This window comes from Melanotaenia boesemani, chromosome 22 (genome assembly GCF_017639745.1).
Source record: "Melanotaenia boesemani isolate fMelBoe1 chromosome 22, fMelBoe1.pri, whole genome shotgun sequence".
NCBI classification, from domain to species: Eukaryota; Metazoa; Chordata; class Actinopteri; order Atheriniformes; family Melanotaeniidae; genus Melanotaenia; species Melanotaenia boesemani.
The window spans coordinates 144,702-170,094 of record NC_055703.1 but is presented as its reverse complement, the minus strand read 5'-3'; the positions used below and the strand labels follow the sequence as shown (position 1 = coordinate 170,094).

The window sequence follows — 25,393 nt, the reverse complement described above, 5'->3', positions numbered from 1 at the left end:
CCAGACATCTGGCAACACGTGATCCCAAACTGACCAACAAGGGAGTTCCTCTTTTCACACTAGAGAGCTGCATGCACACCTCACACAGGTCACACATTCACCTTCAACCCAACTTTATTTAAATGGTTTGAGAGAAACCAGGAGCACAGGATGAGTGATGTGTACAGAAAAGGAGTCCGACTCCATTCAGAATAAAGTTTATTAGACTCAGACACATTTATCCTGACTCTGGGTCAAGGAGTCAAAATAAACATCTTTACCCTCAAATCAGGTACGATTACTTCAGCTGGAAACAAGCTTTTCCAAACAAACTTTCCTCATTCTGCTGCTTTACAACAAATATTTTTACTCAAATGTGAGTCTGTAATAAAGTTTAAATGAAACTTTTATTTACAGGAACAACTTTAATTTTACAAAAATAAGTGGTTACGTATTTATAAAATGATGGTTTTCATATTCCTTCTACATTCAGGAACATTTCAGGGAAAAAGACTTAATTTTCAGTTATTTTTGATAAATTCTAGGATGGTGAAAAGTTCACCAAACCTACAACCTGGTGAATAAATATTTGTTCCTGACTTTGGGAAAATGCTCCAACTCCATCAGCAATAAAGAATCTGAGCTCTTAACTACATTTAAAGTTACTTTTTTATTTCCACAGCCTGAAACTGACTCATGAGTTTAGGTGTAAAAACCACCAGCACACGTGGATGTCGGCAGATCGGAGTTAAATCCCAGCGTAGCTTCGTTCGCTCAGGTTTTTACAAAATTAAAGTCTTTAAGATGTTTTTTAATCATTCCTGCAAAACAAACAACTCATTAAATATAAGAAATAAAGATAAAGCAGATATGTTACAAGCCACAATATTTTTCTCATTTTGCAAACACGACTCGTTTTCACAAACATCCACAGATGAGGGGGGGGTCACATTTATGTTTCTATTAAGGCCTGAAGCTCAGACTCCAGTTCAGACGTTTCTTCATCCTGAGAAATTAGAAAAAAAAGTTGTTTTTTTAACATTTAAATCTGAAATATTCAAACTAAAAATACATTTAACCTCCAGGAAAGCCTAAATTATGACGACATGCTCGTTCACTGTGTAGCTCAGTGTAGTTTCTTACGTTGGTTAAAGCGTGAGAGTTTGTGGGCATCTTCAGCGCCAACTTGGTCCAGTTTGTGGCTTCTGAGATGTTCCCCAGCTCTTTGTGACACTACAAACCAAACAGCAGGATTATTCGTTTTATAAGGATCAGAACACACATGAAGGAAGACCAGAGGGGTATTGCACGAAACCAGAATAAAGAAATCCAGGATAATTAAACAAGCCCAGCTTGACCTAGCTTGCGCGGCCTATCCTGGCTTAATTGGTTGCACGTTTGCTGAGCCAGGATGAGAAGGTGCGGCTAGGTTAAGCCAGGTGAAGATAGTTGGGATAAGTGCGTGTGCATGGCATACTGAAGCAGACCTCGCGATCGCTCACAGAATCACCGATGGGGAAATGGATAAAAGTCGCGCGTCCTACGTCACGGCCGCTGAACAACAGCTCCTGACGGAGTTCTCTGACGAAGTTAAGGATATTATAAGGAAAAAAGGCAATACCAATGCCATAAGTAAAGAACGCGAGAGAGCCTGGCAGACAATAGCCGACCGGCTCAATGCGTAAGTAGTCAAAAACTGTACAATTAATAAACAGTGCTCCACTGGAACTGTCATAATTAGGCTACAATTAAAGGATTACTTTTCAAATCCACTAACTGTTGTATACTTTAAGAGTGACAAGCAGGTGCATGTTACTCAGGAAATGTAGAGTATGATTAGGTGCAAACAATTATCCACAATGTGTCATTTAATCTATTTTCCTCATGTAACGTTTTTATCTATTTTATCTTTCTGTCCTTCATAAAGGACAAACCTGTCTGGCCATAAAAGGACCTGCAGCAAGAAAAAATTAAATGTAAGAACATTTTGCAGGCTGGTAAGTGACTCCAAAGTAGATAACCGTGAACAAATGAGGTGAATAGATGAGGTGTCTGCTGACATGTTCAATGTCTGTATGATTGTAGCAGTTAAAAAAAGGCCTATAGAACTGGCACAGGGGGCGTCCACCAAGCCAGGATGTGACTCCAGCAGAGGAACTGGCCTCCATTTAAATAAAGGGAGGCCAGTGATGGAGGGGATCCAGGGAGGGACAATAACTGACTCTGTCCCAGCCACAGAAACTGTCCGCTTCATACAAGGTACACAAAGTACTGCAATTCTACTGCACATGGAACACAATCAAATATAATATAGTGTCTGACTTTGGATAACCTTGCAGTGTCTGAAAACACAATTACGCTTTTGGAGCCACCAGAAGATGATCCGGTTAGTACAGTGTCTCCAAATCACAGGCTTGGTATGTTCTGTGAAATCTTAATCCAAGTCCTCTCGCTGCATGTATACGGCAGGAGGAAGGCACATCTGCAGCTGCAGAATGCACGTCTGCAGATGAGGAGACTGTGTCAGTGGAGTCCAGAAGGTTTGAGGCATGTCAGTTTTATGGGATTGGCCTGCTTATTTATTCCATGAAGGATATGAAGTCAGTGATGTGGTGCTAATAGAAAATGTGTAGCAGGACCCGGATGCTGCACAGTCTCCTAAGCGGCCTGGTAACATTGTGAGTATTGGCTAAAGTAAATCTACGTTATGCACAAATCCTGCTGTGCTAACTGACATTTCCTTTACAGACCTCACAAACTGTCAGAACGCTTTATTCAGGGCACCTGGAGAGAGAGATAGAGCTGGCAGATGTTAAAATCAGACTCAAAAAGAGCAAGCTCCAAGGAATGGAGCTGGATCTTGAGATTAAATGCCGGACACTCAGAAAACTGGACCTGGAAATCCAGTAACCGAAAATCTGTATCTCTTAATGACATAGTCATCTCCAAAGGCCAGGGGATGTGAGCTGTCCCTGAAGACTCGTTCACGTCTGAATGCTCTTCTGAGGATGCGGGCTTCCTCGTCCAGCACATCCTCCGATAAAGGGCAAGCCATTATGAAGAGGGAACAGGTGAAGGGGAGTTGGACCTGAATATTCTACATTGCCCTCGTCACGGATTTCTTTGAATACACCTTTGTAACCTAATCCGCTGTGTTTTGTAATCTCAATTAATGCAATAAAACACATATTTATAAAACCTCTGACAGCAATTTGACGAGCAGTCTTCATTAGCATAGCAATATAACACTTGGCCTGATGAAATCATGCACTTATGACCAAGTTGATATTGTGTGATGAAATTGTGATCCTGTATTTAAATAAAATGACTAAAAAAAAAAAAAAATTATATGCACTGCACTAGCACTACACGACAGCACCTGGGTCTAACTGGACTCAAAAGCAGTCTGACTAACACTTAATTATGACGTCCCATCTTGTTTGAATTCATGCTTGTGTTGTTCTTACTCTCAAATGTAAGTCGCTTTGGATAAAAGCGTCTGCTAAATGACTGTAGAATAGAATAATAATACTACAACTCGAATCCATATAAAAAGGCTGTTGCGATTACGAACAGATTTGGATTAAATGTACAGTGACTGTATATGTAATATTTTAATACTGGATGATTAAAATGACGCGCCATACTTAGGAAGACCATGGACATGCTGTAAAACACATTAATTCCTCACAGAATTGACGTTGGACATGCAGGTGACTCGCTAGGATTAATCTTAGCCTGAGCAGTTAGCCTGGTCTGGAGCAGGCTAGCTGCAGCGGATAAATCACCACAGTAACTTGGCCGGGATTAGTTTGAGCTGCTTTCATGCAACCGACTTAGGGCTAAATTCAGCCAGGATAACCAACATATCCCGGCTTAATCCCTTATCTTGGTTTCGTGCAATACCCCTCTGAACTTATTCAGTCTTGAATTGATTTGGTCTGTAAAGTGTCCCAAGATGACCTCATTGTGACCTTAAAGTGATGGCGAGGGAGAAAAAAGGCTGAATTTCTGCTGTGTGAAGCTGCTTTGGTTAACCTGGTTCATATCAGATGAATAATAATTCTAACCAGAAAATTAGAATATTACTTAAGACCAATAAAAAAAAAAAAAAGGATTTCTAGAAATATTGGTCAACTGAAAGGTATGAAAAATGAAAAGTATGACATGTACAGCACTCAGTACTTAGTCGGGGCTCCTTTAGCCTGAATTCCTGCAGCATGCGGCATGGCATGGAGTCCATCAGTCTGCAGCACTGCTCAGGTGTTATGAGAGCCCAGGTTGCTCTGATAGTGGCCTTCAGCTCTTCTGCATTGTTGGGTCTGACGTATCACTTCTTCCTCTTCATAATACCCCAGAGATTTTCTACAGGGTTCAGATCAGGCCAGTTTGCTGGCCAGTTAAGAACAGGGATACCATGGTCCTTAAACCAGGTCCTGGTAGCTTTGGGGCTGTGTACAGGTGCCAAGTTCTGATGGAAAATGAAATCTGCATCTTCATAAAGTTGGTCAGCGGCAGGAAGCATGAAGTGATCTAAAACTTCCTGGTAGACGCTGCGTTGACCGTGGACCTAAGAAAACACAGTGGACCAACACCAGCAGATGACCTGGCACCCAAACCATCACTGACTGGAAACTTTACTCTTCACCTCAAGCAACGTGGACTCTGAGCCTCTCTTCCTACGGACTCTGGGACCTTGATTTCCAAAGGACATCAACATTTCCTTTCATCAGAGAACATAACTTTGGACCACTCAGCAGCAGTCCAGTCCTTTTTGTCTTTAGTCCAAACGAGACGCTTTGACGCCGTCTCTTGTTCAGAGTGGCTTGACACCAGGAAAGTGACAGCTGAAACCACGTCTTCATACGTCTGTGCTGCTGGTTCCTGAAGCTCTGACTCCAGCTGCAGTCCACTCTTTGTGACTCTCCCCCACATTTTAAAATGGGTTTGGTTCCACAACCCTCTCCAGGGTGTGGTTATCCCTGTTGCTTGTACACTTTCTTCTACCACATCTTTTCCTTCCCTTCGCTTCTCTATTTATGTGCTTGGACACAGAGCTCTGGGAACAGCCAGCCTCTTTACCAGTGACCTTCTGTATCTGTCCTCCTTGTTCAAGGTGTCAATGGTCGTCTTTTGGACAGCTGTCAGGTCAGCAGCCTTCCTCATGATTGTGTAGCCAACAGAACTAGACTAAGAGACCATTTAAAGGCCTTTGCAGGTGTTTTGAGTTAATTAGCTGATTAGAGTGTGGCACCAGGTGTCTTCAATATTGAACCTTTCCACAATGTTCTAATTTTCTGAGATACTCAATTTGGGGTTTTCATTAGTTGTCAGTTATTATCATCAATATTAAAAGAAATAAACATTTGAAATATGTCAGTCTGTGAGGAATTAATGTCGACATTATACAAGCTTCTCTTTTTGAATTGAATTACTAAATAAATCAACTTTGTAAAGGACCTGCTTTCTTTTCAAGGCTGAAGGAAACTTTGTAAAGATAAAATAAAAATGTGAATCAGATGCTTCAATAAATTAAAGTGAATAAATTCGGCTGCAATGCTGTTTTTTTTTTTGTTTTTTTTTTTTTTGTATTTTAACAGAAATGGACCATTTAATTCCTGGAAATGTTTGGGATATATCCTACCTGGAAAGATATGGTCATTAGGTCTTTGCTGCCTCAGACCTGAAACATGTCATCTTAGTCTCTGCCAGGTCACGTGTCATCTTTAATGTGCATCAAGTTATCTAAACGTGCACAAACTAATTTAGGTAAATGGATGTTTCTTCAGTTCTTACCTTCCCATTCATCCCTTTTTTCCATCCAGTAAAGTGAACCTGAGCAGCAGCTGCTAATGATGACCTTTAACGGCTTGACTGAGGCTCCGTAATGTGAAGTTATGTTTGACAACTTTACAACTTTATATGCAAATCATATTTATATGCTTTATAACTTAATATGCAACAAATATACAGTCGATTGCTGAGTAAATCCCTTATTCACTGAGGATCAGTATATTTGACGTTACCTTGGCGATGTATAGTCTCACAGTCTTGGAGAAACCTGGACTGAGTTCTTCAGCCTGAAAATTGGACAATACAGAAAAAATAAATACAATCATTCACACATCTTTTGTAATTAATACAAGATTCAAGGCTCACTGAGGAGGAGGAAACTTGCTGAGGGATTGATGAGCACTTGCTTGTTTTCCTTCAAAGCATCTTTGATGGAAGAATACCTTAGAAAGTGTGTGAAGACGTGTGAAGTCACATGCCCGATGAGATCCAGACTCAACAAATTTATTGGAGTTTGGTGTGTTGCTACTTTATGTGTGCAGGAGTTTATCTGGATGCTTAAATTAAACAGAACAAATAAATCAGTGGAGAAAATGGGAAGTTAAGAACTTCACCATTTAATAAAGACGTGTCAGACGAAGCAGCTGGACTTCATCATAGCTCTCTCATTTATGGAGGACCAATGATGCAATTAGCAGAAATATTTACTCTCTGTCCCCCCTGCCAGTATCGGGTTGGACCCGTTTTTCATTCAGAACTGCATCATTTCTTGGTGTGATAGATGAAGCAGGTGGTGGAAACCTTCCTCAGAGGTTTTCTCCATATTGACATGACAGCATCACACAGTTGCTGCAGGTTTGTCGGCTGCATCCATGATGAGAATCTCCCGTTCCACCACATCCCAAAGCTGCTCTACTGGACTGAGATCTGGTGGCTGTGGAGGCCGTTGGAGTCCAGTGAACTCATGGTCATGTTCTAGAAAGCAGGTGGAGATGATCTGAGCTTTGTGACATGGTGCATTATCCTGCTGGAAGTAGCATCAGAAGATGCTCCACTGTGGTCATAAAGGGATGGACATGGTCAGCAACAATACTCAGGTAGGCTGTGCTGGTTAAACCAGGCCACGTTGGTACTAAGGGGCCCAAAGTGGGCCAAGAAAACCTCCCCCCACCATTACACCAGCAGCAGCCTGAAGCGTTGATCCAAGGCAGGATGGATCCATGTTTTCATGATGGTTCCAGCAGATTCTGACTCAACCATCAACTGCTGCTCACTGGATATTTTCTCTTCTTCAGACCGTTCTCTGTAAACCTTACAGATGGTTGTGTGTGTAAAATCCCAGTTTCTGAAAAACTCAAACAACATGCCACGTTCAAAGTCACTTAAATCTCCTTCCTTCTTCATTCTGATGCTCAGTTTGAACTTCAGCACGTCGTCTTCATCATGTTTACATGACTACATGTGTTGATTTGCTGCCATGTGATTGGTGTGAGGTGATTTTTTTTTACACAAATTAAAGAATCCAGCATATTTTTGCATTTATGTATGTATTCATTTTAACATTGACACATTTCTATAATTTTAATTTATTTCCACATTTATTTATTCATTGCTAGAAGTTTGTCTCCAATCCTGCTTTATAATCATACAGCAAAGATATACAGAAATAAATTAATGTAATGTAATAAATACATACATAAATGGATACAAAAATACTAAATTTTGTATTATGAATATTTATTTATCTATTTATCTATAACTGAGTGATTCATACATGCAGTTCTGGGATTTGTACCTTGAGGAAGTTTTCTAAAGCATCATGCAGAGTGCAGGTGGGAGGACTCTGGTAAAGCGCAGCAGCTGCCTTCTTCTCCAGCCAGTCCAACGTGGCGACCTGCAGAAAGACAGAAACATTACTGAAATATTAAATGGGGTTATGTGGGTCAATAAATACATTTTTCATTTGATAACAGCAATCCACAACAGAAGTCAGCTTCTTGTTTCACCTCATAACACCATCTTCCAAGCAGGTAGAAACACATGGGGTCGTCATCTCTGAGGGCGATCGCCCGGTCCAGATGCTCCTGAGTGTTTAAAAATTGTGATAAAACACAAATGAAAATGTAAAAAAGAAGTACAACAACAAACTTTCCTCAAGCAGCACTGCACTAAAAGCAGACATGGTTCTCTGCTGGAAACCACTGCATGGACTCAGGAAGACTTCCAGAAACCACTGTCTGTGAACACAGTTCACCCTGAAACCCATAAATGCAGGTTAAAGCTCCATCATGCAGAGAAGAAGCCAGATGTGAACAAGATCCAGAACCAGCTTCTTCCGTCTTCTCTGGACCAAAGCTCATTAAAATGGTCTGAGGCAAAGTGGAAACCTGGATGAAGATGTGAACTAGTTTGTGGAAAGCATGGACGGCGTGTCCTGCAGACTAAAGAGGAGAGGGAGCATCCAGCTTGTTATCAGTGGACAGGTGAAAAGCTGCATCTCTGATGGGATGGGGCTGCATTAGTGCCTATGGCGTGGGCAGCTTACACATCTGTAAAGCTCCATCAATGCTGAAGAATGGCTCAGATTCTAAATTAGCTCATATTTTCCATAAAATGCTTAAACGTCTCAGTTTAAGCATCTGATGTGTTGTTTGTTTTTCTGGGTTTAAATATGGACTATCGATATTTGGAAATAATTTTATTTTGTTTTTATTTACACAGAATCCCAAATGTTTTTGAGCTGGGGTTGTACCAAAATTTGTCAAATATCCAGAACCTTTATGAAATACAGAGTGTCTGCATTACCTTCAGTATGTGGGTACTCTTGAGTTTACTGTGCATGCTCTCATGCTCTGAGATTAATCCAGTCAGCACAGCAAACCTAAAGACACAGAAATTATACATGAGACATGAAAACCAATCACTGATAGAACAAAACCTGTTTAAGCAGATTTCTAATGTCAGATGTTAGTTTTGTTGTGTTAATCAAAATGATCTTTCTTTCTGACATCCTTGCTAAGAACAGCAATAAAGCTCGAGACTTGTTCCTTACTGTTGACAGGCTAACTAATCCTCCTGGTCAGTAACCCAGAACTTCTCGTGCCAAATGTCAGTCATATTTTCAATCATGAGTTCATGAAGGATGATATTGATGAGTTTGAATAGGCTTTTAAGGTTTTAAAGGGTAAGAAATACTTCCTGTTTCAAGGGGGCGGGGCTATGGCATTGACAACATCTGGACATGTAGATGTTGTCAGCATGGAACGGGCATCATACATGACCATTTTGGTTCACATATGTTGTTTTATGTGGGAGTTATATCAATTTCGTCTTTCATGGCGAGGCATCAAACTTTGAGGCCACGCCCCCTCTACGCCCTTTCTCCTTTGAGAAAGATTTTGATAACTTTTGATCACACATGCCTTCTGAACATCCTGAGCCATTTTGGTGTCAGTACAATAATATCTCTCATTCAAATGAGAGGTCAGTAAAACCCTAAAATGGTGACTTTGACCCAAAATGGCCGACTTCCTGTTTTTTAGGGCAGTGCTCCAAGAAGATTTTTTTGTTTGCCAGAGAATTTAGAACATGTGTACCGAACTTCATAAAGCTTGACGACATTTAGTGGCGAGGCACCATAAATCTGTGGAGAAAATTTTCACATTCCAACGGGGGAGGATAGGCAAACTTTGGTGACTTTTCGAGCATGTTCAGGCCTCAAAAAATGCAATTAATTTATGAGAAGAATAAGAAGCGGAAGAATAATAATAAACGCTTGCATTTCAATAGGCCTTCACACTGCCGTCGGTGCTCGGGCCTAATAATAGTTTTTGGAGCCAAGGAATAAAGATTAAAAGTCAGTACTCAGCTTTAAACAGCTAAGCTCTGAACCTATGTTTCTCCATCCGGGTCCTCGGGCCCCCTGCCCTGCATGTCTTAGACGTGTTCCTACTCCAACACACCTGATTCAAATTAATGAACTTCCCCATCACGTTCTTTGCAGTCTGTTAACGAGCCATTAATTTAATTCAGGTGTAGTAAGTAGGATTACTTCTAAAAACATGCAGGGCAGTGGGTCCTGAGGACCAGGATGGAGAAACACTGTTCCAAACTAACCAGGCCAGAAATCTGGGAGTAGTCCTGGACTCAGACCTGGATTTTAACAGTTATATTAAGACAGCTGTGAAGTCGGCCTGTTATCACTTAAAGAACATCTGGAGGATTAAAGGACTGATGACTCAGCAGGATTTAGAAAAACTGGTCCATGCATTAATCTTTAGTAGACTGGACTACTGTAATGCTGTCCTCACAGGTCTCCCTAAAAAGTCCATCAGACACCTGCAGTTAGTCCAGAACGCTGCTGCTCCAGTCCTCACTAAGACCAGGAAAGTAGATCCTAGAACTCCAGTCCTCACTAAGACCAGGGAAGTAGATCCTAGAACTCCAGTCCTCACTAAGACCAGAAAAGTAGATCCTAGAACTCCAGTCCTCACTAAGACCAGGAAAGTAGATCCTAGAACTCCCAGTCCTCACTAAGACCAGGAAAGTAGATCCTAGAACTCCCAGTCCTCACTAAGACCAGGAAAGTAGATCCTAGAACTCCAGTCCTCACTAAGACCAGGAAAATAGATCCTAGAACTCCAGTCCTCACTAAGACCAGGAAAGTAGATCCTAGAACTCCAGTCCTCACTAAGACCAGGAAAGTAGATCCTAGAACTCCCAGTCCTCACTAAGACCAGGAAAGTAGATCCTAGAACTCCAGTCCTCACTAAGACCAAGAAAGAAGATCCTAGAACTCCAGTCCTCACTAAGACCAGGAAAGTAGATCCTAGAACTCCAGTCCTCACTAAGACCAGGAAAGTAGATCCTAGAACTCCAGTCCTCACTAAGACCAGGAAAGTAGATCCTAGAACTCCAGTCCTCACTAAGACCAGGAAAGTAGATCCTAGAACTCCAGTCCTCACTAAGACCAGGAAAGTAGATCCTAGAACTCCAGTCCTCACTAAGACCAGGAAAGTAGATCCTAGGACTCCAGTCGTCGCTATGACCAGGGGCCTCATTTATCAAACTGTAGCAAAGCAAACTACAGGTGGTGTTAGCTGCGCTAAAAGGAAATGCTGCACTTCTACTTTCAGATTTATAAAAGGGTGTGCACGCATGGCCTACGTCTGTTTCCGTTTATAAATCAGAATCAACTCTAAAGTGGGCGCACGTAAGGCAACTCCTTGCCACGCCCACGTGGTGGCTATAAATGGTCAGGAGGATGCCTGTAATAAATATTCATCACATCATTTGCATGATTTCTCAGGAGGGAAAAAGAGGGAAGAAGTGGATTTTTTTCGGGGTGGGAGACAGAGATCCTGATGGACCACGTTGACAAACGTAAAAATGTTTAAATGGTGGGCACAGCGTGGGCATTACTGGTGCGTGGCTCTTAGGAGGATTAATATGGAATCCACCTCTTTATTCATCTCGCCAAACAGCTTTAATATCTAACATGTGGTGTGAAAGGTAATAGAGGACTGTGCACAAATGTCTCAGATTTCACATCGTTTCCTTGTTTTTATTCTGGACCGTTGGTGTCACCGTTTCCCCATTTCTCTAGATTCTGTGAGTACACCTGGAGGTAGGAACATTTTCCCGTCAAGTTTGGTTTTCATAAATCCCAAAAGTTGACTGTATTTGATGTACGCTGGTTTTTGTTCCTATAAAAGCTTGATGAATGACGCCCCAGGAGAGCAGATCATACAACTCCAGTCCTCAGATCTTTACACTGGCTGCCTGTCTGGCTGACAGAGTTCAAAATCCTGCTGCTAGTTTACAAAGACCTGAATGGTTTAGGACCTGAATCCATTCAGGATCTTCTGGTTTGTTATGAAGCAACCAGATCCCTCAGGTCATCAGGGTCAGGTCTGCTTATTGTTCCCAGAGTCAGAACTAAACGTGGAGCGGCAGCGCTGATGTATGGAACAAACTCCCAGAAAACTGCAGGTCTGCTGACTCAGCAGTTTTAAATCAGGGTTAAAAACTTTCTATTTGCTGCCTTTTATCAAAACAACTGTTACTTACACTGGAACTTTATTTTGTGCACTTTATCTATTATAGCTTTTTCTTTTAGTTTTTATTTAATTTCTTTTAAAGTTTGTTTTAATGCACTTGTTATCGATTCCTGCACCCCGCTGTAATGCTTTTAGTATTTTATATGAAGCACTTTGAATAGTCTTGTACATGAAATGTGCTTTACAAATAAAATTGCCTTGCCTTACCATTTGTGACACTCAGCATTCAGACCACTCTTCTTCAGGGCCACCTCCGCCTCCTCCCGACCTGTAACAGCAGCACACAGCTTAATAAAATACAAGCAGGATTCATGCCTGTGTTACCCTTTCCATGCAAAGTGAAGGATTGTGGCTCTGCAGTCTTGAGGTGGATTTATACTCGCGTGTTGTCACCACCGTAGCCCTGCATAGCTCCACGGAGGCTCTACGGACACCTCTTCCAGACTTGATGTCTGCTACACAGACAGTTACGAGGATGTACTCCCTTATGTTTGGTCAATTTGGGATTACGAGTTTCCAGTTTTCTGGATCTTCTCACTGAATCTGACACTTATCTGGAGTCGGGTCGCAGGGGCAACTGCCTAAGAAGGGAAACCCAGACTTCCCTCTCCTTGGGCCACATTCATCAGCTCGTCCGTAGGGATCCCAAGGTGTTCCCAGGCCAGCCAAGAGATGTAGTCCATCCAGCATGTCCTGGGTCTTCCCCAGGGCCTCCCCTGTAGTTGGAGCACACCCTCCGGTCCCCCTTTTTGAAGAGGGGGACGACCACCCCAGTCTGCCAGTCCAGGGGAACTGTCCCCGATGTCCACGCGATGCTGCAGAGGAGTGTCAGCCAAGACAGCCCTACAGCATTCAGAGCCCCAAGGAACTCTGGGCAGACCTCATCTATCCTGGGGCCTTGGCACTGAGGAGCTTTTTAACCACATCAGCAACCTCAGCCCCAGAGATAAGAAAGCCCACACTAGGGTCCCCAGACTCTGCTTCCTCATCGGAAGACGTGTTGGTCGGATTAAAGAGGTCTTTGAACTATTCCCTCCACTGCCTCACAAAGTCCCGAGTTGAGGTCAGCATCCCCATCCCCACTGTACACATGTTGATGGAGCACTGCTTTTCCCTGCTGAGCAACCGGATGGTGGACCAGAATCTTCTCGAAGCCATCCGGAAGTCATTCTCCATGGCCTCTCCGAACTCCTCCCATGCCCGAGTTTTTGCCTTAGTGACCGCCAAAGCAACGTCCCGCTTAGCCTTCATCAGCTGCCTCTGGTGTCCCACAGGCCAGAAAGGCCCGATAGGACTCTTTCTTCAGCTTGACGGCATTCCTCACTGCTAGTGTCCACCAAAGAGTTCGGGGGTTACCGTCACGACAGGCACCGACGATCTTACAGCCACAGCTGCAGCTGGCCGCCTCGACAATGGAGGCACGGAACACAGCCCATTCGGACTCAATGTCCCCTGCCTCACCCAGGACATGGTTGAAGCTCCCCGGAGATGGGAGTTGAAACTCTTTATGACAGGGGACTCTGCCAGACGTTCCCAGCAGACCCTCACAACACGCTTGGGTCTGCCAGGCCTGACGGGCATCCTCCCCCACCATATGAGCCAACTCACCACCAGGTGGGGATCAGTAGACAGCTCCACCCCTCTCTTCACCCGAGTGTCCAAGACATGTGGCCGCAAGTCTGGCGATACGACTCAGTACAGTCGATCATCGAACTGTGGCCTAGAGTGTCCTGGTGCCAAGTGCACATGTGAACACTCTTATGCCTGAACATGGTGTTCGTAATGGACATTACATGACGAGCACAGAGGTCCAACAACAAAACACCACTCGGATTTAGATCAGGGGGGCCATTGCTCCCAATCACGCCCTTCCAGGTCTCGCTGGAAGAGCGTGACTCAATGTACAGGCGCCAAGTCGGAGGGGCAATGAGGATGCTCACACCTGCTCAGCGCCTCTCACCGGGAGTAACTCCAGAATAGAAGAGGGTCCAGCCCCTCTCAAGGACAGTAGTTCCAAAGTCCAAGCCATGCGTCGAGTTGAATCCCACTATATCTAGCCTGAACCGCTCAACCCCGCGCACCAGTCCATGTCCCTAGAGCTAGAGGTGATGTTCCACGTCCCTAGAGCTAGCTTCTGCAGCCGAGGATCAGACCGAGGATCAGACCGCCAGGGTCCCCACCTTTGGCTGCTGCCCAGCTCCCACTGCACTCGACCCCTATGGCCCCTCCTGCAGGTGGTGAGACCACGGGAGGGGGACCCCATGCCACCCTTTTGAGCTGAGCCCAACCGGGCCCCATGGGCAAAGGCCCAGCCACCAAGCGCTCGCCTCTTTGCCCCACCTCCAGGCTTGGTTCCAGAAGGGGGGCCTCTGTGACCCACATACTGGCAAGGGAAACCTGGGTCCATAGTTTTTCGTTGTCTTAGGGGTGCTTCGAGCCACGCTTTGTCTGGTTCCTCCCCTAGACACTTGTATGCCATGGGTGACCCTACCAGGGGCATAAAGCCCCCGACAAAATAGCAGCTAGGATTGTCAGGACGTGCAAACTCATCCACCACACTAAGGTGGCAGCTCAGGAGGAGTGTGTAGTAACAACCATAAAAAAAAAATGGTAATTGTGTAGTAACTGCCATTTTTAAAAATAACACCCACTGGATCAAGCTGATGAGAGGCTGACTGAATTATGTCTTTCTTATTTCCTCAAGCGGCTCTCATCAGTTGTTTCTGTTCCCATTACAATATGTGCATCAGGTCTTATTCAAAACAGGAAATAAATCTTTTGAATAGTACAAACATGTTTGCGCATGCAGGTCTTACCTTTTAGTGCATAGCTTGTTTTCTCTTGCTTGTTCTTTGCTGACTCGTACATATCACTGTAGGCTCGAGCAAGTCGCCATAGAAACTCCCTGCTGTCTCCGTACTGCAGGGCCAGAATCAGGAACACAGGGTCAGATTTTTAAAAATGCTCCATTACCAAACTACATGTTACTCTGATTACACGAGTCGAGCAACGCCTACTACAGCTCACATTAGCCTGGTCACGACAGCTAGCACGATAGATCATGGTGATATAAGTTCTAACAGTTGTCTTAACTTTGAACAACTGTGTTCAACTACAGCAAAAATTTCTTCAATGACCAAAATGATGTGGTTAGTCTCACTCTACTTTTTAAAACATCTAAAGAAATACAAGTAGCATAAAAAAAAGACTAAAAAGACCGGAAGGAAAGATAAAAAAGATCAAATCAGTTAAAACACACACACACACACGTGTGTGTGTTTTTTAACTGATTTGACCTTGATGAGAGGTATATAAGAAAAGCTGTGAAATGCAAAAAAGAAGGTGTAAATTTTCCCACCAGCCATTAACTGATATATATTTTTTTTTTTGAAGAAGAAAAGGCAGAAGAATTTCTCACAATGCAAAAATGTTAAGAATTTCTAATATGTGGTAAATACTATTAAAATAATGATTAAATAAATAAATAAACGTCTAAAACATAATATTATCATCACTGGATCAGAAACACTTCTGAAAACTACCATTATTATGCACAAGAACACAAGACATTATGCAGAAATCTGCTGCCTTTTTCTGACCTGAATCCATGCAAGTTGGTCTGAAAAGAAATTAAAAAATCTCGTGTAGTAAAATCACTTTGGCAATAAACTGGCCGACTTATAGTAGAAAGGATCCTGGTCCAGACATGGACTTGGACCTGTTCTCTCCATGCTATGGTGTCTTTCCACTAACCAAAAAATGTACATTTAGGTGGATTACTTGAAATTCACTACAATGAATGCATGGTGGTCCATATCTTGTACTGACTCGTTCTAACAGTGTCAACTAGGAAACCCCCTTACAGCCCTGAAAAAATAAAGCAGGAACAGAGCATTTATTAATGGATTATACCTACCTACAGGTTTTTGAGATAAGAAAGTCACTGAATTTAGCTTTTGACTGCACTTTGCTGAACATCCAAACCTTTTTTCTCTTTAGAAACAGGTTTTATGAACCCAATTCCAAAAAAAGTTGGACGCTTTGTTAAATGGCTCATTTGGAATCTGATGGCAGCAACATATCTCAGAATAGTTGGAACAGGAGCAACAAAAGGCTGGAATAAGTAATTGATACAAATCACAAACAACTACTAAAACAATAACAGTAATAATTTTTACTTAATTAATCCCAGTTGGGAAATTCAGCTCTGCATTTTATCCATCTCTAGATGTACTAGGGAGCAGTGGGCTGCCATGTTTCGGCATCCGGGGAACAGCTGGGAGGGGTTAAGTGCCTTGCTCAAGGGCCCAAACTGGTTCTCCTTTGGTGGCATAGTTCTCCAGACTCAAACCCAGGTTCTCCAGACCTAAGCCCACCTCCTCAGTCTGAACAGCATTTCCTCTGACAGACATCACAATGCTATGCTGGAGGAGGTGGGACGCAGCAGGACTGAATGTAAAGAACGGACAAAAAGCCACTTCTTTTTTTTTCAAGAGTCCAACTGATTTTTTGAGCAGATGCCATTTCCAATATTTAGCAGAAAAAAATTCTGATAACCGATTAATTGGCCCACATGCAGGTGATGGAGCAATGAAAACACATTCTGTACTCTTGATTATTTTGTAGAGTTGCATTATTTCTGCAGGACTTGACAACATGTACCTTTACCTTTTTCCCTTTATCATTTAAGCCCTGTGCAAAGAAAGCATTAAAAGTAGTAAAAGGCAATAATAAAATCATAAATTAAACTGGACAAAAGAAAGACAAAAAGGGACAGAGGTAAGACAAGAGTCGACATCAGACTGGCTTTAACTGGCTGAAGAGATCTCAGAAGATGAAGATGATGCTGAATTAGCCGGGAGCATCACTGAGAAAATCTGCAAGTTCAGTAGCCCTACTGTAAGACCTGCAGGGTGAACATAGCCTCAGCCGAACACTAATCTGCTAAATCTTAGGTCCAGACCAAATGAGCATTCCCTTACTCACCTCAGTCCTGTTATCCATCAGCAGTTGGAAGCCTTCTGCTTTCAACCTGGCATCTCCAGTGTGAAGGATGTCACTTTGAGCCAGGAGAAGAGCCAGCTCCCCACTAGGAACTTCTGTCATCAGCTGCAGCCTTCCCTCTGTCTTGTCTTCCTTCCCCTCCTCGACTTCCACCTCTTCCTCTTGGGAATCTTCTTGTTGGAGGTTAAGGACTGTGGCACAGCTCCTGTCCTCCTCTTCCTCAGACTCTTGATCAGGCTCCGGCTCACCCTCCTCTCTGTCCGTGTCCCGATCCGTGTAGTCCGACTCTGCGTAGGCTGTCGAGTATCTGAGAGAAATAGTTTTTTTTAGGGATGCATCTAATAGCATTTTAATTTCAGTGGCCGAAAACATCAAATACATGCAAATACAGCTGGAAGATAACTATAACAACGTCCATTAATTATATTAAAGTTTTCTGGCTTGTACCAATAAAGAGACTGTTGTCATGGTAACGGTCCAGAACTATCAAATATGTCTTTATTACAGGATAAAGTTCATTTCAAATCTGTCTTCATTACGCAGTTTTTCCAAGATGGCTGCACATACCCTTCTGTGTTTGTTATGCTCTGTGATCAAGGTCTGATTTTCTTCTCACTGCTGGACTCACAGCAGTCTGACTACCACTTAATTATGATCTCCCTTCTTGTTTGAATTCTTGTGTTGTTCTTACTCTCAAATATAAGTCACTTTGGATAAAAGCTAAATTACTATAGAACAGAATAGAAGAGAATTAATGGATTGAGTCTGTGTAATGTATTTCTAATATGATTTAGAGATTAAGGCTTACAACTTAATGGACACAACATTATGAATATGAATATAGTGCTGTTTGATGATCATTGGGTTTAGCCTGTTTCCAATTGGGCTATCACTGCTAGTACTGGTATTAGCATCAACCTTAAACTACTATTACAAGCAGTTTCAGCTTTGGTCTATACTGGTAGCACCATCAGCAGCTCTAGCATTAGCCTTCATCGTTAGCAACATCAATAGCTCCTGCCTTGGCCTTTACTGCAAGCACCAATCAGTGTTTCCAACCCTCACTGCTAACATATTCAGCACCTCCATTCTTCACAGCTCGCACCATCAACTGCTAGCACCATCAGCAGCTCCAGCCTCCACTGCTAACACCATTTTTGGCTCCTGCCTTGGCTTTCACTGCTAGCTCCATGAGGCGTTCCAGCCTTCGCTGCTAGCGCCCTCTGCAGCTCCAGGCTCGGACTAAACTGCTAGCATTGTTAGCAGTTGCTAGTTGTACCTGTAGCTCCAGCCTGGTTCTATAAGGATTATGCTGTAGCACCTCTTTTGCTTTTTTTTACAGTACTGTATCCACAGGATGTGCATGAAACAACGGAAGATCAAATCTGACGGACATTTTATTTTTTCAAAAATGCACTATTTGCTCTTTTTAAGTCCTTTGTGATATATTCAAATTGGTTTTTAGACGTCCTGCCTCTCACCTGCAAAACATGCTGGGTTAGGCTCCAGCTTCCCCACGACCTTTCATTGGACATGTGATATAGAAAATGGATGGATGGGTGGTTTTTAGCAAATATAGGTGGTCTGCTCGTTCTTTTTAATTTCAATGTTTTTATTGTATTTTTTTTTCCACAGACAACTTAAAAAGTAAGTTCCTACCATATGAACCATTAACAACAAATACACTTCCTTATATGTCATAGGAAACAGCCTTAAAGGCAAAATAAGTAGCATTGACACCAAGTGTTTCAAATCAGAGTTTCACGCAGGTTGCCGGTTTGTGAGAAGATGGTTCTTTTATATTCAGTCTATGGAGGACGTAGAACATAGCGCCGGCAAACATGATGATGACGAGCGAGGATGATTCACACACAGGAAGTTGCTATGCTTTGCAATGCTAACGCTAATTTCATGCGCTAATTTATGTTAGCATAAAATAACATTAATCAACAAATGCCACGCAGCGGCAGCTTTTTCTTTGTCTCACTTAATACATTAATTTGATACTAATTTCATAAGTTTATAAGGACAAACTTCATTACATTTGTTGTTGTAAACTAACAGGCCACCAATTTACTCCACTAATACGTCCATACAGTCACACAAATTCATTTAATGAGTGCAGAGAATAAATTAGACTCTTTGTAAATCAAGATAAACTTTTTAGTTAATTTAAGCAAAATTCCAGTGTTTACCTGTCAAGGAGAAACTCAGCTCAGACTTCACCTTGCAAAAGATCCTCCAATATTGATCCTCGTTTTATTCCGTTTTTGGTCGTTTGCTTTTTCAGCAGGATGCCGAGGCTTTTTAGGTCCTGACTTACACTTAGGTTCTGGTCCTGAGACTGAACTAGAACTAGTTTCATCCTATAAGTATTTAGGTATTACCATGCTGGATTATGGTGATGTGTTGTTTTTTATTGCCCCTCGTCAGTATCTTAAGAAACTAGATCCTGTGTACCTGTGCTCGGTGTTTCATTACCGGCTGTGGAAATCGTACACATCACTGCACTTCATGTGCTACAGCTAAATGGCCGTCCCTCTATGTACACAGGCTTTTACATTAGCTAATTTTTTATTTATAAAACTGTTCTCGGCCCAGTTCCTTTATATTTTTCTACCTACATGTCCAAGAACCAATATAGCCTCAGATGGCGGTCCCTAGACTGAGAAGAGAACTTGGGGAAAAAGCTTATAAATATGCTGCTCCTTCCACTTCGAATAAGTTTAAAACTGTTTTGAAATTAACTAAATTGATCTCTCTGGGGGAGTTTTAAGGGTCAATTTTAAGGGTTTGAGAAGAAAAATCTCTCAGTAAATGTGACTGTTTTTAAACTTTTTTGTATTATTCCACCCACGCTGCGTTTTATTCACCCAATGTTGGCTGCTACCTTTGTTTCACTTCTTGTGTTTTAAAAGCTGATCTCTGTTTGTTAGACGGTAAATTGTGTACTTGTGTTTGTGATGCCTTTCTTGCTCAGGTCATTTTTGAAAAAGATTTCTAAACTCAAAGATTTTTTTATAGGGTTAAATAGAAGATAAATAAAAGATTTAAATAAAGAATGGATGGACGCTGCTCACATCAGTTTTCTACCTTAGGCCTCATTTACACAACAATTCCAGTACTGACCCAGTTCGGTTAAACTGCCAAACAGACAGCAGTTTCTGATCACCTTGAGCCAAATTACATCTTATTTGGAGCTCAGAGATTATCAAATTAATTCAAATGGAGTCTCAAGATCTTTCCCAAAAAACATGAAAGCACTTCAATCAAATGATTGCACCCTGTGAAATGACCAGATAGAAATGAATGACTTTAAATCTGGCTTTAAAAATAGAACGTATGTGTGAACGTGAGTCAGAAATACTATTAAGATGTGTCCCTATAACATATATTATCAACATCTAATGAAAACACCACCCCCAAAATACTATCCTACATACAATGAGGTCAATGATCCGAATATTTGTGTTCAGGTAAATTCAACTTGTGTTTGTAGATAAACATGGGTACCAGTTGTTAAGCACTTGCTCTATATTCATTATTTTACAGCAAAAAAGTATAAATTTATGTAACAGTGACACCAACTCAGTGAATTGTACTTATACTACTTATTACATACCCTCCTTCACTGGTCTCTTCGTTAGTGCTGGTCACCCCCTGGCTGGCAGTGAAGTAGATTGAGTTCGAACTGGTGGAGTCAGCACGCTCTCTATGGACAAGATGACGCCGTCGACGGACATGCTGACTCTCCTCCACTCCCTTCCTAAAAGTGGCGGAGGAGCAACATCAGTCAAAGAAACCCAAATTCCTTGCTTAATGCAATAAACAGCAGCAGAAAAGTCCATTTCTATATCATCCATCAGACTTAAGATGTTCCACGCACACCACACAATAGCACGACAGCTACAGATCTGCATGATGGATGTCAGACATGTCTGAGATAAGCCTCCTGAAGCGGTCAACTCCCTTCGGTACAGATCATGTGGGGCAGAGGTCACTAACAAGCAGACTGTGGTCTGGATCAGAACCTGTCCCACATGGACCCTGAGTTAAAATATAAAACCTGCCTTTACTGTAACTGGCGCAGCTTTTGCAGTCTTCACGGTCAAGGTCAGGAAACATGCAGACCAACTGCACGTGAGGTAAGCCGTCCCACATGATGCACTCAGCCAATCAGTGTGTGAGGCTTCCGGTGCTGCAGTAAACAGTAAATCATCAAATCTAATTTGATTTGATTTGACAAGTTCTGTGTCTATTTGTTTTGTATCAGTGAGGCCAGTAAGATATTTTTTTTATGTCAACTGCAAAACAAAGTGAATTGTAAACATTGTAATTTCTGAATTTATCGTTCAAGTACTTTTCACTAATACAGTGAAAATGAGAAGAAATGTGAATATTTGCTATGGAAGGTGACTTCAGTGCGCCTCTAAATTTTCTGCTTACGCTCCTAAAAATTTAAGTTAGGGGCTGCTGTGCTCCTCGTAAAAAAAGTTAGTCTGGAGTCCTGTCTTGGCAGCATCACGCGTGTTGTCATTCCCGGAAAATTCAAAAATTGGCAAAGAGGTGGAGCTGGTAGGGGGACTGTGAAGGTGGGGGTGGATGATTGACACCCATCAAACTCCAAGCTGTCTGTAGCTAAGAGCTAACAGAGCTAATCCAGAGCTAAGCAGCTAACAAAGGTAGGCACGCTAAAGCTAAGACACCGCTGTTAGCTAGCTAAAAACCTCGGGTCTTGCTGCGGATATTGGATACCTGTCAATCAAAAGGACACGCCCCTAATTATGCCAGATTTCAAGATTAAATGACATCCAAACGGATGAGTTAGAAAAAAATTCAACCCTCTCACAGTTGTCATGAAGATAAACTTGACCTATTAATCCTAAAATGGATATATACACATATATATATACACACACACATATATATATATATATATATATATATATATATATATATATATATATATATATATATATATATAAGATAAACATGTAAAGTAGTGTGAACAAATGACATTAAAATCTTGCACTGTGAACCTGAGTAAAAGTTGAGTCCCACTCACTTGACATCCTGAATGATTTGCAGAGCGATGTCCTGCAAGCCACCCCTCAGCTCAGCCACCTCTGAGCGCAATGAGGCTACACAGTTCAGCACCTGGTCCAGCTGGTTCCTGAGCTCCAGCTGCTGCTCTGGGGACAGCCCCTGCACAACTGCCTCCACTGCTGCTAAAGCCTGATGCTGGGCTTCCATCTCTGAAGGAGGATAAAAAAAAGACTTAAACTTTTCACCACCCTTATTCTACTTTTGTTTCAAACTCAGGTTGCAGTGAATGAAGTCATGTTCAACATTTTTCCTTTCTTGCAACTCCAGCGTGTGGTCATCTTAACACAGCCAGTCCTTAACTTAAAGATACAGTGTGGGAGAATTACTGACATCTAGTGGTGAACATGGGCATAGCAATGACTTCAAATACCAAGGAATTGGTATGCCTGGACCATTCAGTAATGCACCGGACCGTACTGGCCCGAACTGAACCACTCAATGGAAACGAGGCTAGAATGGATGGTGGCCTTCAGTGGCCAAACATCCAGACATTTTTTTTAATCTGTGAGTGGATTCAGTGGTCTCAGGTGCAGCAATAACTGTACTAGAGGTAACTACTTCAACATTGTGTACATGTGTACTGTCTTTTTCTATGGTCTTTTTAATTTGTTAATTATCCCAAACAGTGCTATAGCACCTTTCAAACAAAGTTGATACTGCAGTTTTAAAGCTCAGAGGTAAAATTGTTTATCCATTCGAGACACAATGCAGTAAAAAATGGTGGCACAACTATGGCAGCTGCCATGTCTGTGGACCCACAGTCATTAAGTACATATAAATAGCTAAGTCTGAGAGAATAAAAACACAAGCTATTTTAGTAAAGTTATTAGATACTAATAGAAACCGTTTTAAAGATATCCTTCATTTTTCTGTCATTGGCCTTTGATTTTGTTACACAGTGCATCTTTAATAATCAACCAATGGATAATGTGAAAAAGACTGTGCCAACATTTTCTTGTAATTAACTCAACACTTAGTACAGTGACCTTAACAAGGAGGTATAGCTTGTATAGATGGTGCTTTTGCGACAGGAGCAACTAAGCTTTCTTGGTGGATTTGATGACTGCATTCTCCCACAGAAAGGAGGAGCTACAACGGGGCAAGTTGTGCCTCGTTGTGAAGGTAACTACTACTGGATTCATCTGTAATATATTCGGGAAATAAAGACTAAAATCTATTTAAGTGCCAAAGTGTACACTGGCTGGCTTTCCTCGCAATAGGAAAATACATTTCCTAAAATCTGTTCTTCTTTTGGAAGCATGCATCTATCCATTCACACGTGCCTGCGTACATCTTTAAACAGGCTCCGTCTGTACAAACTGGATGAAGCTAACCCACCCTGCGCATCCAGCTGCTCCCGCATCAGCGCTGGTTCTCCCCCCGCGTCAAACAGCCGTGGTGCTGGCTGGGTCTCCGACACTTGCCCCTGACATCTCCTCTTACTGATTTCCCTGTAAACTATGAAAGCAACCAAGCCCAAGCCCGCCGTAGCTCCGACGGTGAGCCCGATTAACCCGTTCCTCCCGAGGTGGATGTTCATATCTACAGCCGCCACACGTTATTTAGCACTTAGCCTTACAACGACTTTAAGTCTCCAAACACTACTGGATGTTATTAGTCTAAAATAACAGTGACATTTTTCAGCCACCTAGCATAAAATAGCTTGCTTGAGCGAACAGGCTTGGCACGCGCATAGCGAACATATTATGCCATTAGCATTACACAAATAAAACGTTCATATTAAAAATAAAAACTCCACGCAAGCGCTAAGTTTATCTTTAAAACCTCCTCTGTTACCATTTCTAAGACTAGTTAATGCGAATAGACTGTTTACATCCAAGGAAAATGTCCATTTATCTGGCAGTTAGAAAGATGGTATTAAAACATGAACTGCAGCTACAACACAGTTAGCTTAGCCCGTGCGAACATTTCTTCCGGTTGCACCTACAAAATAAAAAAGCAGCAAGAGGCACCCAACCGCAGGAAAATGGCCGACAACGATCATATCTCAACTCCTCACCGGAAGTATCCAAAGCATCAGGTCTCACGTTTAACCACAACAAATTTGAACTATAAGATATACACGACTGTTCTTTCAGTGTCGACCATAACATTCCTACCAAATCATCAGTGAAATACCTGGAATACTTGTGACTAAAGATGGAAAATTAGTGAAATTTAAACATACAAAAATGACTGAGTGTAAATCCAGATTAAATACATGGTTGCAGAGAGACTTAACTATCTTTAGAAGAACGTACCAAAGATGTAGTCTTTGGCCAGATGTATTCATCCTGCAGTTTCAATGGTCATCCTTGATATGTTTAAAAAAATATATTATTATATATAATAATTAAACATTAATTTCATCTGGGAAAAATCGTATGTAATCAAAAAGTCCTAATCTGTAAAAAAATAAATAAATAAATAAATAAATAAATATGGGTGCTTGCTGGCTATCCATTTTGAATGTTTAAATGCAATATTAAAATTGAAGTGTGCGTGTGTGTGCGTGTGCGTGTGTGTGTGTGTGTGTGTGTGTGTGTGCGTGTGCGTGTGTGTGTGTGTGTGTGTGTGTGTGTGTGTGTGTGTGTGTGTGTGTGTGTGTGACTGCAAACCACGTCCAGACCCTAAATTCACAACAACTATTGATGATCATGGTCAGAGCATACGCTGAAAAGATCATAATACTGGGACTAACGGACAGATTTACTGCGTACAGAGTTGTTCTGTAGAGGAGACTGGGGACAGTTGCAACAATTTTTTAATTTCTCTCAGTTAATCAGAGACCATTTGGATTAGACGTGCCAGCTTTTTATATGTTGAACTTACATCTGTCTACTATTATCCCATACCATTTAAAGACGAGTACATATGACATATCGGTCACAGTATTTATTTGAATGGAATAAGTCAGATGTTGCAACTGACCCCAACCATGGGGACGGTTGCAACATTTTAAAAATACAGTAAATTAACTTTAGTTTCGTATTTTGAAATTATGTATGGTTTTACAATATTGTTTTATGATGATACTTTATAAAATTAATCAAATATTAGTGGAGTTATGTTTGTTTATGTGTGGAACAAAGGCCTACCTTGGGTCAATGTGCAGATGTTACAGATGCTATTCAATCTCTCCATATTTAATTGTTAGACAGGAAGAAGAGAACAATTTGCAATGCAACTTTTACTGAACATTTATCTATTGTACAAAACTGCAACTGTATAAAAACAGATTTTTGAACCTTGGGTTTCCTAAAAGGTGAACAGATACCTCAAAATGACACAGCTTATAAAGAATAACAAACCCTCATTCCCCCAACATTTCTGCTGGCTCAATGATTTTTTAACTGGTTCATTCTGAGTCACAGTTGTGGTATGTTTAAAAATCACCTCCACCTGTGCAATCTTTATGTGCCCCGGACTTGCACATCCAGCATTGCAGCCAC

The 25,393-nt window shown here is 41.8% G+C and overlaps 1 protein-coding gene across 1 annotated transcript; it reads right to left on the bottom strand.

Moving 5' to 3' along the window:
- Positions 1-183: 183 nt before the first annotated feature.
- On the bottom strand, positions 184-23,910 carry rmdn3 (regulator of microtubule dynamics 3). Its single transcript, XM_041976114.1, has 12 exons — positions 23,280-23,910; positions 21,901-22,090; positions 20,458-20,601; positions 16,818-17,142; positions 14,648-14,750; positions 12,039-12,099; positions 8,578-8,653; positions 7,779-7,856; positions 7,568-7,666; positions 6,006-6,059; positions 1,123-1,212; positions 184-985 (listed from the first exon to the last, which is right to left on the bottom strand). Exons 1-12 carry the CDS (start codon positions 23,479-23,481, stop codon positions 932-934), a joined length of 1,476 nt encoding a protein of 491 aa, XP_041832048.1. The 5' UTR covers positions 23,482-23,910; the 3' UTR covers positions 184-931.
- Between the last annotated feature and the right edge of the window lie 1,483 nt (positions 23,911-25,393).

Coding starts and splice junctions, on each gene's coding strand:
- rmdn3 (XM_041976114.1), bottom strand. CDS start 23,481: ATGAACATCCACCTCGGGAGGAACGGGTTAATCGGGCTCACCGTCGGA. Junction 20,602..21,900: donor CAAATCATTCAGGATGTCAA/GTGAGTGGGACT, acceptor CGCCACTTTTAG/GAAGGGAGTGGAGGAGAGTC. Junction 8,654..12,038: donor AATGCTGAGTGTCACAAATG/GTAAGGCAAGGC, acceptor CTGTGTCTTTAG/GTTTGCTGTGCTGACTGGAT.